General features: G+C 47.8%; 2 protein-coding genes across 4 annotated transcripts in view; one reads left to right on the top strand and one right to left on the bottom strand.

Moving 5' to 3' along the window:
• Positions 1-6,189, bottom strand: part of STK36 (serine/threonine kinase 36) — a 30,313-nt gene extending 24,124 nt beyond the window's left edge. For both annotated transcript variants that reach the window (XM_074399014.1, XM_010336311.2), the window contains exons 1-6: positions 6,025-6,189; positions 5,318-5,499; positions 4,464-4,604; positions 4,298-4,375; positions 1,881-2,011; positions 1,391-1,640 (exon numbers count right to left, since the gene is read on the bottom strand). In XM_074399014.1, coding sequence (XP_074255115.1) covers positions 1,391-1,640; positions 1,881-2,011; positions 4,298-4,375; positions 4,464-4,604; positions 5,318-5,401 — 684 coding nt within the window. In that variant the 5' untranslated portion in view covers positions 5,402-5,499; positions 6,025-6,189. The remainder of the gene's footprint in view (positions 1-1,390; positions 1,641-1,880; positions 2,012-4,297; positions 4,376-4,463; positions 4,605-5,317; positions 5,500-6,024) is intronic.
• A 40-nt stretch (positions 6,190-6,229) lies between these two features.
• RNF25 (ring finger protein 25) lies at positions 6,230-14,625 on the top strand. Of its 2 annotated transcripts, XM_003925526.4 has the most exons (10): positions 6,230-6,310; positions 9,307-9,381; positions 9,641-9,743; positions 9,836-9,903; positions 10,001-10,070; positions 12,347-12,418; positions 12,517-12,654; positions 13,266-13,358; positions 13,647-13,781; positions 13,985-14,625. In XM_003925526.4, exons 1-10 carry the CDS (start codon positions 6,270-6,272, stop codon positions 14,561-14,563), a joined length of 1,374 nt encoding a protein of 457 aa, XP_003925575.1. In that variant the 5' UTR covers positions 6,230-6,269; the 3' UTR covers positions 14,564-14,625. The 2 variants fall into 2 exon arrangements, with proteins under 2 accessions (XP_003925575.1, XP_010334612.1); XM_010336310.2 differs by lacking the exon at positions 6,230-6,310 and having other exon boundaries at positions 9,306-9,381; positions 9,641-9,703.
• The last annotated feature ends 388 nt before the right edge of the window (positions 14,626-15,013 follow it).

A 15,013-nucleotide genomic window follows, 5' to 3' on the forward strand; every position in this document is an offset into this window, starting at 1 on the left:
AAGACTGCATTTAAATTCCATTGAAGATCTATAATTTTGCTGTACATAAAAAATAAAAGAGCATTGCGTGCAGTAACTCATGCCCGCAATCCTAATACTTTAGGAGGTTGAGAAAGGAAGATTTGAGGCCAGAAGTCTGAGACCAGCCTGGGCAACAGGTGAGACCCTGTCTCTAAAAAAAATAATAATAATAATTAAAAAAGAAATAGAAAAGAAGTCCAACTCCTCTCCTACTCTCTTCCCTCCTCCAGCCTACTGACCTAGTCACAGTGAGTAGGCACCACCTCTATCATCTGTCCCTAATCACTGAACCAGCTCCACCAGCTCTCACCATGCCATCTATTCCATAAGTGGAATCTATCCATAAGTAGAATAGATGGCATGTAAGAGGACCAGTATCTATCTCCGGTATCTTCAAGTTACTTTTTCATTGTAATAAAGCATAGCCTGGCTCAAACTGGAGTTACCATTCTCAGGTTTGGCAAACTTTCGAACACCCTCCCAGAATAAGCCCCTGCAGTAGAAAAGCAAGGCTGCCTGGCCCAGCTCCAGCATTGAAATGGTTTGGATTTTTGTCCCCATCCAAATCTCATGTTGAATTGTAATAATCTCCAATGTTGGAGGAAGGGTCTGGTAGGAGGTGACTGGATCATGGAGGTGGACTTCCCCCTTGCTGTTCTCATGATAGTGAGTAAGTTTTTATGAGATCTGGCTGTTTAAAAGTGTGTAGCACCTTCCCCTTCTCTCTCTTCCTCCTAATCCGTCACCTAAGACATGCCTGTTTCCCTTTTGCTTTCAGCCATGATTGTAAGTTTCCTGAGGCCTCCCAAGCCATGCTTCCTGTATAGGCTATTGAACTGTGAGCCAATTAAACCTCTTTTCTTTATAAATTACCCAGTCTCAGACAGCTGTGTATAGCAATGTGAGAACAAACTAACATAGGCATTAATTCAGTAACTGCAAAGTCCCACCTCAGCTCTGGAAAAGGATTTTGGAAAAAGGAACAGAGGTAGACAGAGGAAGACAGATTTCTTTTTTTTTTTTTTTTTTTTTTTGAAACGGAGTTTCGCTCTTGTTATCCAGGCTGGAGTGCAATGGTGTGATCTCGGCTCACCATAACCTCTGCCTCCTGGGTTCAGGCAATTCTCCTGCCTCAGCCTCTGGAGTAGCTGGGATTACAGGCGCGCACCACCATGCCCAGCTAATTTTTTTGTATTTTTAGTAGAGACGGGGTTTCACCATGTTGACTGGGATGGTCTCGATCTCTTGACCTCGTGATCCACCCGCCTCGGCCTCCCAAAGTGCTGGGATTACAGGCTTGAGCCACCGCGCCCAGCCAAGGAAGACAGATTTCTAATGTAAAAGTAATCACCCTTTCAATATTCATTACCTTAAAGCAGGGACTAATGGTTGAAGGCCAGCGCACAGGGTCCTTGAGAATGAGGCTGACCAGTTGAAAGATGCTTGTAGCATAGAACGGAGGGGTGCCTACTGCCAGTTCATACAGTATGCAGCCAACAGACCAGAGGTCCGCCGTGTGGTCATATGGTCGCTCCTCCACCAGCTCTGGAGACATATAGAGTGGTGTGCCTTTGATGGATGTCAGCACCATTGTGTTGGTGCTCATAGCCCGGGCAAACCTGCAGAGGATAATGGGATGGAAATGGAAAGGGAAAAGATATTCTAAATCTGGTCACAACTACATAATATAGAGATATCCCGAACCGTAGCAGAGGGAGCATCTTTGATGATGCTCCAAAAGACCCAGCAGAATTCCCAGTCTCCAGCTCTGGTTCTAAAATGAGGACCAAGTAAGTCAAGAGTATGGTCTAAGATTCCCTGTGGAACTGGAAGCATAGATAGATGCTCAGAATCCTTACCCAAAGTCACAGAGTTTGATGCCACCACCCTTGGCAAGGAGGATGTTCTGAGGTTTCATGTCTCGGTGTAGGATGCGGTGAGAATGCAGATAGTACAGGGCTGACACCAACTGGGCAGCGATGACCTGAACCTAGAAGTCAAACAGGTGGGAGAAGGAAAGAAAAGGTTAGAAGCAGCAGCTGGCTGACAAGCCCAAAAACTTTTCCTAATACTACTGCTAATCTTTTCTTCCTTCCCTTTCTTGCAGAGCTTCACACTATTCCTTTCTTAGTTATTGCTCCCCTTGTTTAATCACTCTTTCATTTGCTCATTCATTCATTCAAGGAAAATTTATTGAATCTCATTTACTATCTGCTTGACCATGGGCAAACTAAGGTGACAATCTATATAATGACCCCATCTACGTCACAGGATTATTGTGAGGATTGAGTTAAAGCATGCAAAATAATATTGAGAATGGTGCCTGGCACATAGGAAATAGTCTAAATACATTACCCATTATTAAATAAGATAAAATGCCTTTTTTTCAGGAGAAGTAGTCAGACAAACAAACGAGACAGATAAAACAAATATGAGGCTGGGTGAGGTGGGTCACTCCTGTAATCCCAGCACTTTGGGAGGCCAAGGCGGGCGGATCATGAGGTCAGGAGATCGAGACCACCCTGAGTAATAGGGTGAAACCCCATCTCTACTAAAAATACAAAAAATTAGCCAGGCGTGGTGGCACACGCCTGTAGTTCCAGCTAATCAGGAGGCTGAGGCAGGAGGATCGCTTGAACCTGGGAGGCAGAGGTTGCAGTGAGCGGAGATCACACCACTGCACTCCAGCCTGGGCGACAGAGCAAGACTCCATCTCCAAACAAAAACAAAAAACAAAACAAAACAAAAATATGGTGGTTGGGTGTGGTGGCTCATGCCTGTAATCCCAGCACTTTGAGAGGTTGAGGTGGGCGGATCACCTGAGGCCAGGAGTTTGAGGCCGGCCTGCCTAACATGGTGAAACCCCCTACTAAAAATACAAAATTAGCTGGGTATGGCAGCCCATGCTATAATCCCGGTTACTGGAGAAGCTGAGGCAGAAGAATCACTTGAACCCAGGAGGCGGAGGTTGCTGTAAACCAAGATTGTGCCACTGCATTACAGCCTGGGCAACAGAGTGAGACTTCATCTCAAAAAATAAAATTCAATTAAAAATGAAATAATAAAAGAATGTGATTTTTTATTATTTCTCAGAAGGAAAGGGAATGCTGCAATAATGAGTCCCGAGGAGGCCTACTTGCTCAGGTACAGAGAAACCCCTAGAATAAATGTGACTGGAGGATATGTCCAATAAAATCCCACTGCTAACCACTACATCCTGGTGGTGAATCCTGACTCACCACACCTTTATTCTTTTTTTTTTTTTTTGAGACAGTTTTGCTCTTGTTGCCCAGGCTGGAGTACAATGGCGCGATCTCAGCTCATTGCAACCTTGGCCTCTCAGGTTCAAGCAATTCTCTTGCCTCAGCCCCTCGAGTAGCTGGGATTATAGGCATGCACCACCACACTGGGCTAATTTTGTATTTTTAGTAGAGACGGTGTTTGGTCAGGCTGATCTCAAACTCCTGACCTCAAATATCTGCCTACCTTGGCTTCCCAAAGTGCTGGAATTACAGGCATAAGCCACCACGCCCAGCCCACAACCTTTATTCTTACTGTCCTCTTTCTGGTACCATCACACTGGCCCTTCTTCCATAAAGGTGTCTAATAACAACAACAGTGTTAATAGCTAACTACTTAAACACATTACATGACTTATCACTCTTCACCATAGACTTATCAGGCAAACATGATTATTATCTCCATTTTACAAATGAGGAAACTAAGCACAAAGAAATTAAAGTAACTTATCCAAGGAGACCCAGCTAGGAAGGAGCAGAGCCAAGCTTCCTACTCAGATATTTTGGATCCAATGTTTACATAATTCACTCCCACGCTGCACTGTCTCTATATACCTAGACTCTTTTTTTTTTTTTGAGACGGAGTCTCGCTCTTTTGCCTAGGTTGGCGCGATCTCGGCTCACCACAACCTCCGCCTCTCAGGTTCAAGCAATTCTCCTGCCTCAGCCTCCCAAGTAGCTGGGCTTACAGGTACACGTCACCACGCCCAGTTAATTTTTGTAATTTTTAGTAGAGACAGGGTTTCACCATGTTGGTCAGGCGGGTCTCGAACTCCTGACCTTGTGATCCACCTGCCTCAGCCTCCCAAAGTGTTGAGATTACAGGCGTGAGCCACCACACCCAGCTTATACCTAGACTCTTATATTCTTCTCAGAAGTCTCTGAAATGGAGACTCTCAGTGCCCTTAGCTTGCTCTACCAGTTCTTCACCTGGAGAGAGGTCGACGGTGGGGTAAAGTTGAAGGCAGGAAGCATACCTGGTCTTCAGGAAGTTTTCCATCATCTTCTAGGATCTGAAAGAGCTCTCCCTCAGCATAGTCTGTCACCACCACCACCTACAGATAGAAGACAGTGGCACAAGGCTGGGAAATTCCTGGGACCCTTGTGCTTAGGGAGAGGGGGCCCAAAACTGTCAAAGCGCACCTCTTTGTCAGTTTCAAAGCTGTCAAGCATATGCACAATGTTGGGATGCCGCAGACCCCGCATGATTTCAATCTCTCGTTGCAAATTCCTCAGCTCCTTCTCTGAGCGCCCCAATTTTGGGATGAACTTCAGGGCTACGACCTGTCAGTAGTAAGGTGAAGAGTTAATGCCTAATCACACTAGAGCTGAAGAGAGCCAGAATTTCAGCCTTAACCTCAGAGCTCCAGAAGTCAGACTTTAGAGTGTTTGAGAAACTTTTATTTCTGTTACATCTCTCACCTCCACTTTCCCCATGGTACCCTGGCCTTATCCAGGCTTTCCCCACTCCTCATTCCAGGAGGAAACAACATTTTGCCAGACATCTACCTTCTTGGTGAAGTGTTCTGATTTGATCAAAGGATTCGAGATGAGATTTAGGGGAAAAGAAAGGAAGAAAAAATGAAGAGGGAATAATAGAGTTCAAGTGGTTTAACTCTTACTAGATGGTACACTAGAAACTAAGAATATTTGTTGTTTACGAAGAACCAGGCACTGTACTAAGTGATTTAATGCGACAACATATTTAATCCTCAAACTCCATCAATCAGTTGCTGTATCTACCCCCATTCTAGAGATGAGGAAATTGAGACATAGAGAAGTTAAGTAATTTGTCTATAACTCTAAGGCCAGAAAGCAGTGGAGATGGAATTTGCACCGAAGTAATTCAACTTCAGAGCTTATACTCCGTAAGAAGTATGAGGGAGTCAGTGCCTTAGGAATACAAACTGGTAGAAATACATCTCTTCTTGACCCATTTTCCACTGGGGTTGGAGGTACCAAATCCCACCCAAAAGGTATCCCTCTTTGCGCAACACCTGAGCACTGTATTTTCTTCGACCCTTGTACACCCTTCCAAAAGAGCCTTCTCCAATCATCTCCAACACGTGGTACTTTTCCATGACAGAGGTTTCAGGATCTCTTAGCAGGAAAAACGTAGAGATGGTGGTAAAGAGCTATAGATCCAGGGACAGTTCCACAACATCTGGGAGGCCTAGTTCTGGCATGAGAATGAAAAAATGTTAGCCACCTTGCCTTTTCCTCTTTTTCACAATAATGCAAGCCTCAAAAAAACATGGGAGGGTAGAATGGATGGAAAGATGATGAGATTTTGGAACAAACAGAGCGTCTCTTTGTAGTTCCTCCTGACTTTCAGCCTCCTGTCCCCAACCTGGCTCCACGCCCACCTGACACCTGGTCTCCCTTCTTCCTCCACCCAGCTCGCCCACTCAACCCTGCTCTCTCAACCTAGACTTGCCCACTCAACCCCGCTCCTTCGAGTCTCCCCCAAGTTCCTGCCACTCCCAGCCTCCTCAGCACCCGTTCTCAGACCCCCTGGCCCGTGCGCTTCACAGGCCAGAGCCCCTCTCTTACCCCCAGCCTAGGAGCGTCCAAGCTCCTCAGGCCGAGGCACATATTCCCTGGCCTTTAGCCGCATATCTTCTGGCTGCCTGAGTACTTTGCCTGACTTATAATTCTTCTCCACCCCCCTCTCCCGCCGATCTCTTTTGGCTCCCTTTCTTACAATTTTACTCGCTAGAACCGATGAGAAGTTCAGAGGACAAAGGCGCTCAGAGGTGTGGGAGGGACGGCGGATAGCACAAGGGCACTTCCTGGGATACTTCCGAACTGCCTCAGGGCCATCAGGCCCCGCTCAGGACCCGGAGTCTGCGGTTGCCTAGAAACGACGCTAGCTGCCCACCTCTCTTAGTTTTCCGCCTTCGACTTCCCTAAGAGCATTTCCGGTTCCGGCTGCGGGCCGGAGAAGACATGGCGGCCTCTGCGTCTGCAGCTGCAGGGGAGGAGGACTGGTAACTTTGGGGGCATGGGCTTTGGCTGACGGCCTGGAGTTAATCCAGAGGCGTAACGGCTGTCGCAGACAATCCGTACGGCGGGCGTGTCGGGTGAAGCGAGGGATGAGGAATGGCAGAGATGCTGACATCTCCTCTGGGAGAGCTTCTGGACTGGGGAACGGGAGGGTGGAGGGGCGCTGATCTGAGTGAGTGAAGACCGGGTCTGCGCCCGCCGGGCCAGTTCGGGCCTCTCCTTATCCGGTGCGATCCCCTTTCCTCCAGCTTCACACCACCCTTTTCTCTCCTCCTGAAATGAATTTTCTCAGGCGTTTTGGGGGATGCCTGCTCGTCAGACCTCCCGATCTCCCCTTCACCTCTCGGAACCACTGCCCTCGAGCTCCGGTCCCCCTTTCCCCTTGGATCAGCCTTTTTCTGCCGGCGCTTCCCTCAACCTTCTCTCTCCCAGGCAGCACTAGTGAGGACTATTGTCTGAATAAAGCTTTACACCTCACATAAAGTCCCTCTAGTCCTTCTCTCAAGCATTCTTAACAAAAGACCGGAACATGGAAGGACTCTGGGATTTGGAAGTAGGATAAATGTGGGTTAACTCTGTATTTTATTAGCTGTGTGATGCTGACCAGTCCACCTAGCATCTGTGAGTCAGTGTCCTCAGCTGTAAAAAAGTGGGTGTGGCATCTACCTCAGAATAGTTGAGAAGATGAAGATGGATTTGTAACATACGTAAGTCTGCTTTTTGTTTTCTGGGTTTGTTTGTGTTTTTTTATTCTTTTAATTTTTTTTTTTTTTTTTTTTTTGAGACGGGGTCTCACTCTCGCCCATGCTGGAGTGCAGTGGTGCAGTTACTGCTCACTGCAGCCTTGACCTCCCCAGGCTCAGGTGATCCTCCTGTCTCAGCCTGCCGAATAACTGAGACTACAGGTGCGCGTCACCATGGCTGGCTAATTTTTGTGTTTTTTGTAGAGACAGAGTTTTGCCATGTTGGCTTGGCTGATCTTGAACCCCTGGGCTCAAGTGATCCTCCCACCTCAGTCTCTCAAAGTGCTGGAATTACAGGCGTGAGCCACCACGCCCAGCCTCCTTTTCATTAATAACTGAGGTGCAGGCACCTGGGAAGGCTAAATGAGCCCCAAAAAAATAAAGTAAGTTGCCAAAAGGTAGAAAATTATGACTAGAAATCCACATCTGTCTGGCTCCACACCTTAGATTCTTTGTACTAGGACATTCTTCAGTGCCTGCCCCCCCTACCCACCATATTGTTGTCACCAACTTACCACTATCCATCCCATCCAGGATCCACATAATTAACTAGGGTGGGCAAAGTATTGAAGGGCCATTTGACTGAGGCCCCACCTGAGTGTTACATTGGTTCAGGGAGCCCAGCTAGTACTGGCCTTTATTAAGACTATCTAGACTAGTGGTTTTTAAAGTGTTTGGGGAAACTTTTTTTTTTTTTTTTTTAAGAGACATCGTCTTACTTTGTCACCCAGGCTGGCGTAGTACAGTGGCAAGATCATGACTCACTAAAGCCTCAACCTCCTGGGCTCCAGTGATCCTTCTGCCTCAGCCTCCCAAGTAGCTGGGACCACCATGTCCAGCTAATTTATTATTTTTTGTAGAAACAGTATCTTGCTTTGTTGCCTAGGTTGGTCTCGAGCTCCTGGCCTCACGTGATCCTCCCATCTCAGCCTCCTAAAGTGCTGGGATAATTTATAGGCATGACCCACACACTCACCTTTTTAGGGAGAACTTTTAAGATTCGAGGGAGACACCTTGAGCCATGGAGAGAGCAACAGTGAGTGCAGCAGCTTGTAGTACTGAGACTCCCACTTCCTTATCAGTCAAAACTACGCTGTTATCTGTGAGGTGTAAAGCTTTATATTTTATATTTTGAAGTTTCTCCCTAAGACTTAACAACACTGACATAGGTCCTGCTGGGGCAGCCTTACTCTTCTAAGAGGGATTTGCGTAGGAAAACAAAGTATGCATTTTTTCCTTATATCACCTGGGTAGAGTTGTAGACACTAACTAATCACTCAGCTTTAATTTCATTTCAATTGCTGTTCCTATGCTGAAGCATGTGTGTCCTCTGATTTACATCAGAACCATGGATCTAATCTCAACAGGCTGATCAAGATCAACCAGACAGCCAGGGTCATAAATATATCCAGAATACTCTAACTACCTCCCTCCTTCCCTCTTTCCTTTGAAGGGAGAAGGGTATATACAGACAGGAAAAATAGAGGACGTGGCCCAGCTATTATAGCCCAGATATTATTAGGTACTTTATATAAACAGGTCACCTTTTATCCTCATGATGGCCCTAGAGAGTAGGTGGTATTACCTATATGTGATAGACAGGATAACTTAAGCTTACAGAGAGGTCACTTCACAGATCACATAGCCAATAAGTGATTAGTACCTGTTACTAACTCTGAGGCTGCTGGCTCTTCATTACAACACAGCCTTTACACCACCCTAGAGCTGTTGTGTTGAGGTTGGTATCTCCTTTAAGAAGGCTTGTGATGGCTGGTGTTAACAGTGGGTATAGACAGTAGCCAAGGCACTGAGATCCACACTGGACAGTGATGTAGGGAAAGACTGGAGTAATATTGGTTAATGTTAATGTTAATGAATGGGTGCCATATTTCTAGACCAGAGAGTCAGCCACAAAGGGGAATGAAACTTAAACAGGGAGTCAGGAAACCTGGCTGTGGCCCCAGTTCTACCTATGTTAAGTCTTGGTTAGTCGTTTTACTTCTCTGGAGTGCATTTCCTCATCTGTTGGCAGAAATGAGGCCTAAAATTCTGATTTTCATGCCCCCTACATGTCCAGTTGACAACCTAAGGAAACATTTCCCTTGTTTTTAAGGAGTTTAGCAGAAGAATGCATTCTGGTAGATTGCCATTTTTCTACAAAGCTAGGCTTTATTGCCCTCAGCAGGCTTCAGCAGGGAGAGATGTAATTGTGAGTCAGTCTACTCCTGTCTCTCTAGGGTCCTTCCCTCTGAAGTTGAAGTGTTAGAGTCCATCTATCTGGATGAACTACAGGTGATTAAAGGAAATGGCAGGTATGTATTCAACCAGTGGTGGGCAGGAGTCCCTCTAGTAATGAGAGGTTCTATTCTGAATCTGGGTCTTAAGACATTGTGAGCCTTAATTCAGAGATAGTACTTCTTTTGTGTCAACAAAAGCTATTCCTTTAATCCTCCCCAAAAGAAAGAGTCCAATGCATACTTCCTCTGCCCACTTTACTGTCTGAACCCCATCTTCCCCAGCCCCCAAGCCCCTGCCCAGTCACATGTGTGTTTCCACTTTATCCACCTGCAGAACTTCACCATGGGAGATCTACATCACTTTGCATCCTGCCACTGCAGAGGACCAGGATTCACAGTACGTCTGCTTCACTCTGGTGCTTCAGGTCCCAGCAGAGGTGAAACCCCTACTCTGTGGCAGCAAAGGGAGGAAGGGGAAAGTCCCTGGGGTGGATCAGTTCAGCAGTAACTTGTGATTTGCCCCCACTAGTATCCCTATGAGGTGCCACAGATCTCTATCCGAAATCCCCGAGGACTCTCAGATGAACAGATCCACACGTAAGTTGGACCTGTCAGAACAGAGAAAACTCAGCTAGAGCTTTGCCTTGTGAGGGAAGTGGGCAGGCCTAATATTTGGTTTGCCATCTTCCTTCAGGATCTTACAGGCGCTGGGCCATGTGGCCAAGGCTGGGCTGGGCACTGCCATGCTCTATGAACTCATCGAGGTAAGAGGTGCGCTAGCGTGGGAATATGTTCTTTCCTTCAAGCTAGAGCAGTTTCTAGCCATAAAAGGGAAACCATGGGCCTAGAGTCTTTAATAGATCTGGAATCATTAGGTAAGGCCTAAATTAATCCAGATAAATGAGACTCTTCTATTTGAAAAACTTCCCAAAAGACAATTCAGTAGCTTCTCCAAGTTGCATATGCCAGCATCTTGACAGAAAATGACTTTTCCTCTTCAACTTGAATTTTTCTTGCTCGGTTTCAGTGTGTTTCTTGTTCTCTAGGCACCGGCAACTGAAAGTGGCAAAAGATAAGAATCTTGCTTGGGTTGGGGGGGAGTCTTAGCCATAAATGAACATTTGAAGACTAGACTGCCATTTGGAACTGACTAGAAAAAGTCGTGGTTGGCCAGACGCAGTGGCTCATGCCTGTAATCCTAGCACTTTGGGAGGCTAAGACAGGTGGATTTCTCGAGGCCAGGAGTTCAAAACCAGCCTGGCCAACGTGGTGAAACCCTGTGTCTTCTAAAAATACAAAAAATTAGCCAGGCATGGTGGCATGCACCTGTAATCCCAGCTACTCAGGAGGCTGAAGAAAAAAAAAGTCATGGTTCCTTACTAAAAGAGCTTGTACACTGTTTAATGAAACAACCCACGTGAAGCAACACCTGGAGCTTCAATGTACACAGAAAACTTTTATTTGAGATTAAAAATAACAATTAAGCCAGGAGTGGTGGTGTGTGCCTGTAGTCCCAGCTACTTGGGAGGCTGAGGTGGGAGGATCACTTGAGCCCAGGAGTTCTGGGCTATAGTGTGCTATGCTGATTAGGTGTCCGCACTAAGTTCGGCATCAATATGGTGACCTCCCGGGAGCAGGGGACCACCAGCTTGCCTAAGGAGGGGTGAACTGGCCCAGGTCAGAAACGGAGCAGGTCAAAACTCCCGTGCTGATCAATAGTGTGGTCGCACCTGTGAGTAGCCACTGCACTATACAATTAAGTACAGTCTTTTTTTCCTCTAGTTTAATTTTTTTTTTTTTTTTTTTTTTTTTGAGACGGAGTTTCGCTCTTGTTACCCAGGCTGGAGTGCAATGGCGCGATCTCGGCTCACTGCAACCTCCGCCTCCTGGGTTCAGGCAATTCTCCTGCCTCAGCCTCCTGAGTAGCTGGGATTACAGGCACGTGCCACCATGCCCAGCTAATTTTTTGTATTTTTAGTAGAGACGGGGTTTCACCATGTTGACCAGGATGGTCTCGATCTCTCGACCTCGTGATCCACCCGCCTCGGCCTCCCAAAGTGCTGGGATTACAAGCTTGAGCCACCGCGCCCGGCCTTTTTTTTTTTTTTTTTTTTTTTGAGACAGTCTTAGTCTATCACCCAGCCTGGTGTGCAGTGGCATGATCTCAGCTCACTGCAACCTCCGCCTCCCAGGTGCAAGTGATTCTCCTGCCTCAGCCTCCCGAATAGCTGAGATTACAGGTGTATGCCACCATACCCAGCTAATTTTGTGTTTTTAGTAGAGGTGGGGTTTTTCCATGTTGGCCAGGCTGGTCTTGAACTGCTGACTTCAGCCTCGGCCTCCCAAAGTGCTGGGATTATAGGCATGAGCCACCATGCCCAGCTTCTCCTAGTTTAATTTTTTAAGAAAAATGTCCAGAACAGAATGAAGGTGGGTGGCTGAGAATCAAGGAGAGTGGGTTTGCTAAGCCACTGTAGCAGTCCTAGGTCGGGCTTCCACAATGCAGCCTTGGAGTTTGTGGAATTCCAGAGTACACTATTAGCTATTGAAGTAACAATTCAAATGCATGTTTCACAGCCCAACTTGATGCCTTGTGAATTCTCTGTCCATTTGGGTTGTCCATGCCTTGACATGCTTTCTGAAAGCTGACTCAGAACAAACTCGTTGCCCCATGGTGGGGAGTGATATTGAAGGGGGTTAATCAAGAAAGGCCAGAAGATGAGTTTTAATTGAACATTTTTTTCTTTCAAGGTGTATTATTTTCATCTCCAAGATATATTAAAAGTGACTTAAAGAAAGGAAAAACAATTAAGTTGGATTTCAAAACCAGGAAGATCAAATTGTGGGGAGGAGGGCAGGGACGTAGAGAAGGACTGATTCCCAGCAGAGGGAGAATCACCAAGACAGAAATCATAAACACCAGGTACCAAAGTGGCCTGGTAGGAGCCGCATCCAGCCAGTCACTCCTAGGAGTAGGAGACGGTCCTTGCTCACCGTTCTGCCCCCACCCCCCTATTTGATCAGTGTCTTCTCTCCTCAGAAAGGGAAAGAAATTCTTACGGATAACAACATCCCTCATGGCCAGTGTGTCATCTGCCTCTATGGTTTCCAGGTGGGTTTCTTTCTTGGGACATGGCATCTGCTTGGAACAGGCAGGTGAGGGCTGTGAGAGAGCTCTGACTTAGTACCCTACATCTGTCCTCCCTCTAGGAAAAGGAGGCCTTTACCAAAACACCCTGTTACCACTACTTCCACTGCCACTGCCTTGCTCGGTACATCCAGCACATGGAGCAAGAGCTGAAGGCACAAGGACAGGAGCAGGAACGGCAGCATGCTGCAACCAAACAGGTCAACCTCACTGCAACTGCACCCTCACCTGACACCCTTAGGCACTGCCTTTCGCAGCCTTCCCATCCCTCCACTCCAGTGGCTCTTCACCTTTTTAGGGTCGTAGATACCCTTGAGATTAATGAACTCTTACCTCTGTCCAGAAAAAAGGGCATCCTTGTGTTTTATTTTTTGAGATAGAGTCTCACTCTGCTGCCCAGGCTGGAGTGCAGTGGCATAATCTCAGCTCACTGCAGCCTTCACCTCTGGGTTCAAGCGATCCTCCTGCCTCAGCCTCTGGAATAGCTGGGATTACAGGCGCCCACCACCACGCCCAGCTAATTTTTATATTTTCGGTGGAGATGGGGTTTCATCATGTTGGCCAGGATGATCTCAAACTTCTTACCTCAAGTTATCTGCCCGCTTGGCCTCCCAAATTACTGGGATTACAAGCTTCCTTCTCCTTCTAGGAGACCTCTAGTTAGACTGCCCGGTGGTGCGTCCCAACTCACTGCTTAACCGGTGTCCCTGTGCCTTTTAGTCCCAGCCCTCTGCAGATTAGGTTGGCTGACTGGGTCAGCACCAGGGGGCATCCTAGGCTGTGATACAGGCATGTGATTTCTCTTTTTTAGAAGGCAGTCGGTGTGCAGTGTCCAGTGTGCAGAGAGCCCCTCGTATATGATCTTGCCTCACTGAAAGCAGCCCCTGAACCCCAACAGCCCATGGTAAGGGGACTTTCTTCGAATGTGAGCCAGGAGTAATGGCATTTTCTAAAGAGTACGGAATGGCATCTTGTCTGTGTCAAATGGAATCTCTGGAATTGGGCTTGAACTGCCTAGGACCTCTCTGCAAAGCCACAGCCCCCACTGGTGGGAGCCTAAGACTCTGGGAGCCCAGACCTGAGGGGCTAAACCAGAATCTTGTGCAGATTTCCTGAGGCAGCCTTGGAGGCGTAGGGATTTGAGTCTGCCTTCTGCTGTTCATTATTTCCTCTCTGCCATTCTTCCTTCCAGGAGCTGTACCAGCCCAGTGCAGAGAGCCTGCGCCAGCAAGAAGAACTCAAGCAGCTCTACCAGAGACAGCAGGAGCGGGGGGGCATCATTGACCTCGAGGCTGAGCGAAACCGATACTTTATCAGCCTTCAGCAGGTGAGGGAAGGGTTTCCCAGTCATCCTGAAATGCCACCGACCTTCCTACAAACCCCAATCTGCCATGGCCCCAGAGTGGGCTTTGTTCTAAGCAGGGAGATTGTAGACTGATCTTGGTCAGTCCCGATGGTAGGAGAGGGGCCTGCGGTTCCCTGCTTTGAGGAGCTGCATCCCCCTTGCTGCATTATCTCATTTCTTTCTAGCCTCCTGCCCCTGTGGAACCTGAGTCAGCTGTAGATGTCTCCAAAGGATCCCACCCACCCAGCACCCTTGCAGCAGAACTGTCCACCTCACCCGCCTTCCAATCCACCTTGCCAGCTCCTCTGCCTGTGGCCACCCAGTACATGTGTGAGAAGATTCCAGGGGCTGGGCCAAATCAGCAAAGGTTGGGCGAAACCCAGAAAGCTGTGCTAGATCCCCCCAAGCCCAGTCGAGGTCCCTGGCGACAGCCCGAACAGAGGTACCTGAAGGGAGGGGAGTGCCATGCCCCCAAAGGTACCTGTGACACCCAGGAACTGCCACCTCCTGAGGGGCCCCTCAAGGAGCCCATGGACCTAAAGCCAGAACCCCATAGCCAAGGGGTTGAAGGTCCTCCCCAAGAGAAGGGGCCTGGCAGCTGGCAGGGCCCCCCACCCCGCAGGACTCGGGACTGCGCTCGCTGGGAGCGCTCCAAAAGCCGGACACCGGGTTCTTCCTACCCCCGCCTGCCTCGGGGCCAGGGAGCATACCGGCCTGGTACTCGGAGGGAGCCCCTAGGCCTGGAATCTGAGGATGGTTCCTAGCAGGACTTGGCGGGGACAGGGAATTGGGGATGGGAGGGGAACAATAAAGGTATTTGACCTTGTTTGGCTTTCTTTGCTCAGCAGCGCCTAGCCTGTGAGAAATGGGTCTTTTTCTCAGTTCCTAGCAAGACTGGGGTGTGGCAAAGCAGCCCCTACCTGTGCTCTGAAGTCTATTCTCCAAAGAGCTGGGTAAAGCGGGTCTGACATCTCATCAGCTAGTGTAGTCGGTTCCAGGGAAAACTAGTGGGATGTCAGCATGTAAGCAGAGTCCTTAGAACTCCTGTTAACAACTCACTGTGTACACACCCACGTCTGTCCATTATATATATACATACAATGCCTTTAGGTGGAGGAATTTAGTCCTGTTTTGTGTCTCATCTCTATCCTAGTCTATGCTCCATCATTTGCATATGTGGTTGCCTGACTGACCCCTGTAGGCACAGGTGATTG

This window comes from Saimiri boliviensis, chromosome 5, assembly GCF_048565385.1.
Source record: "Saimiri boliviensis isolate mSaiBol1 chromosome 5, mSaiBol1.pri, whole genome shotgun sequence".
Lineage (NCBI taxonomy): Eukaryota > Metazoa > Chordata > Mammalia > Primates > Cebidae > Saimiri > Saimiri boliviensis.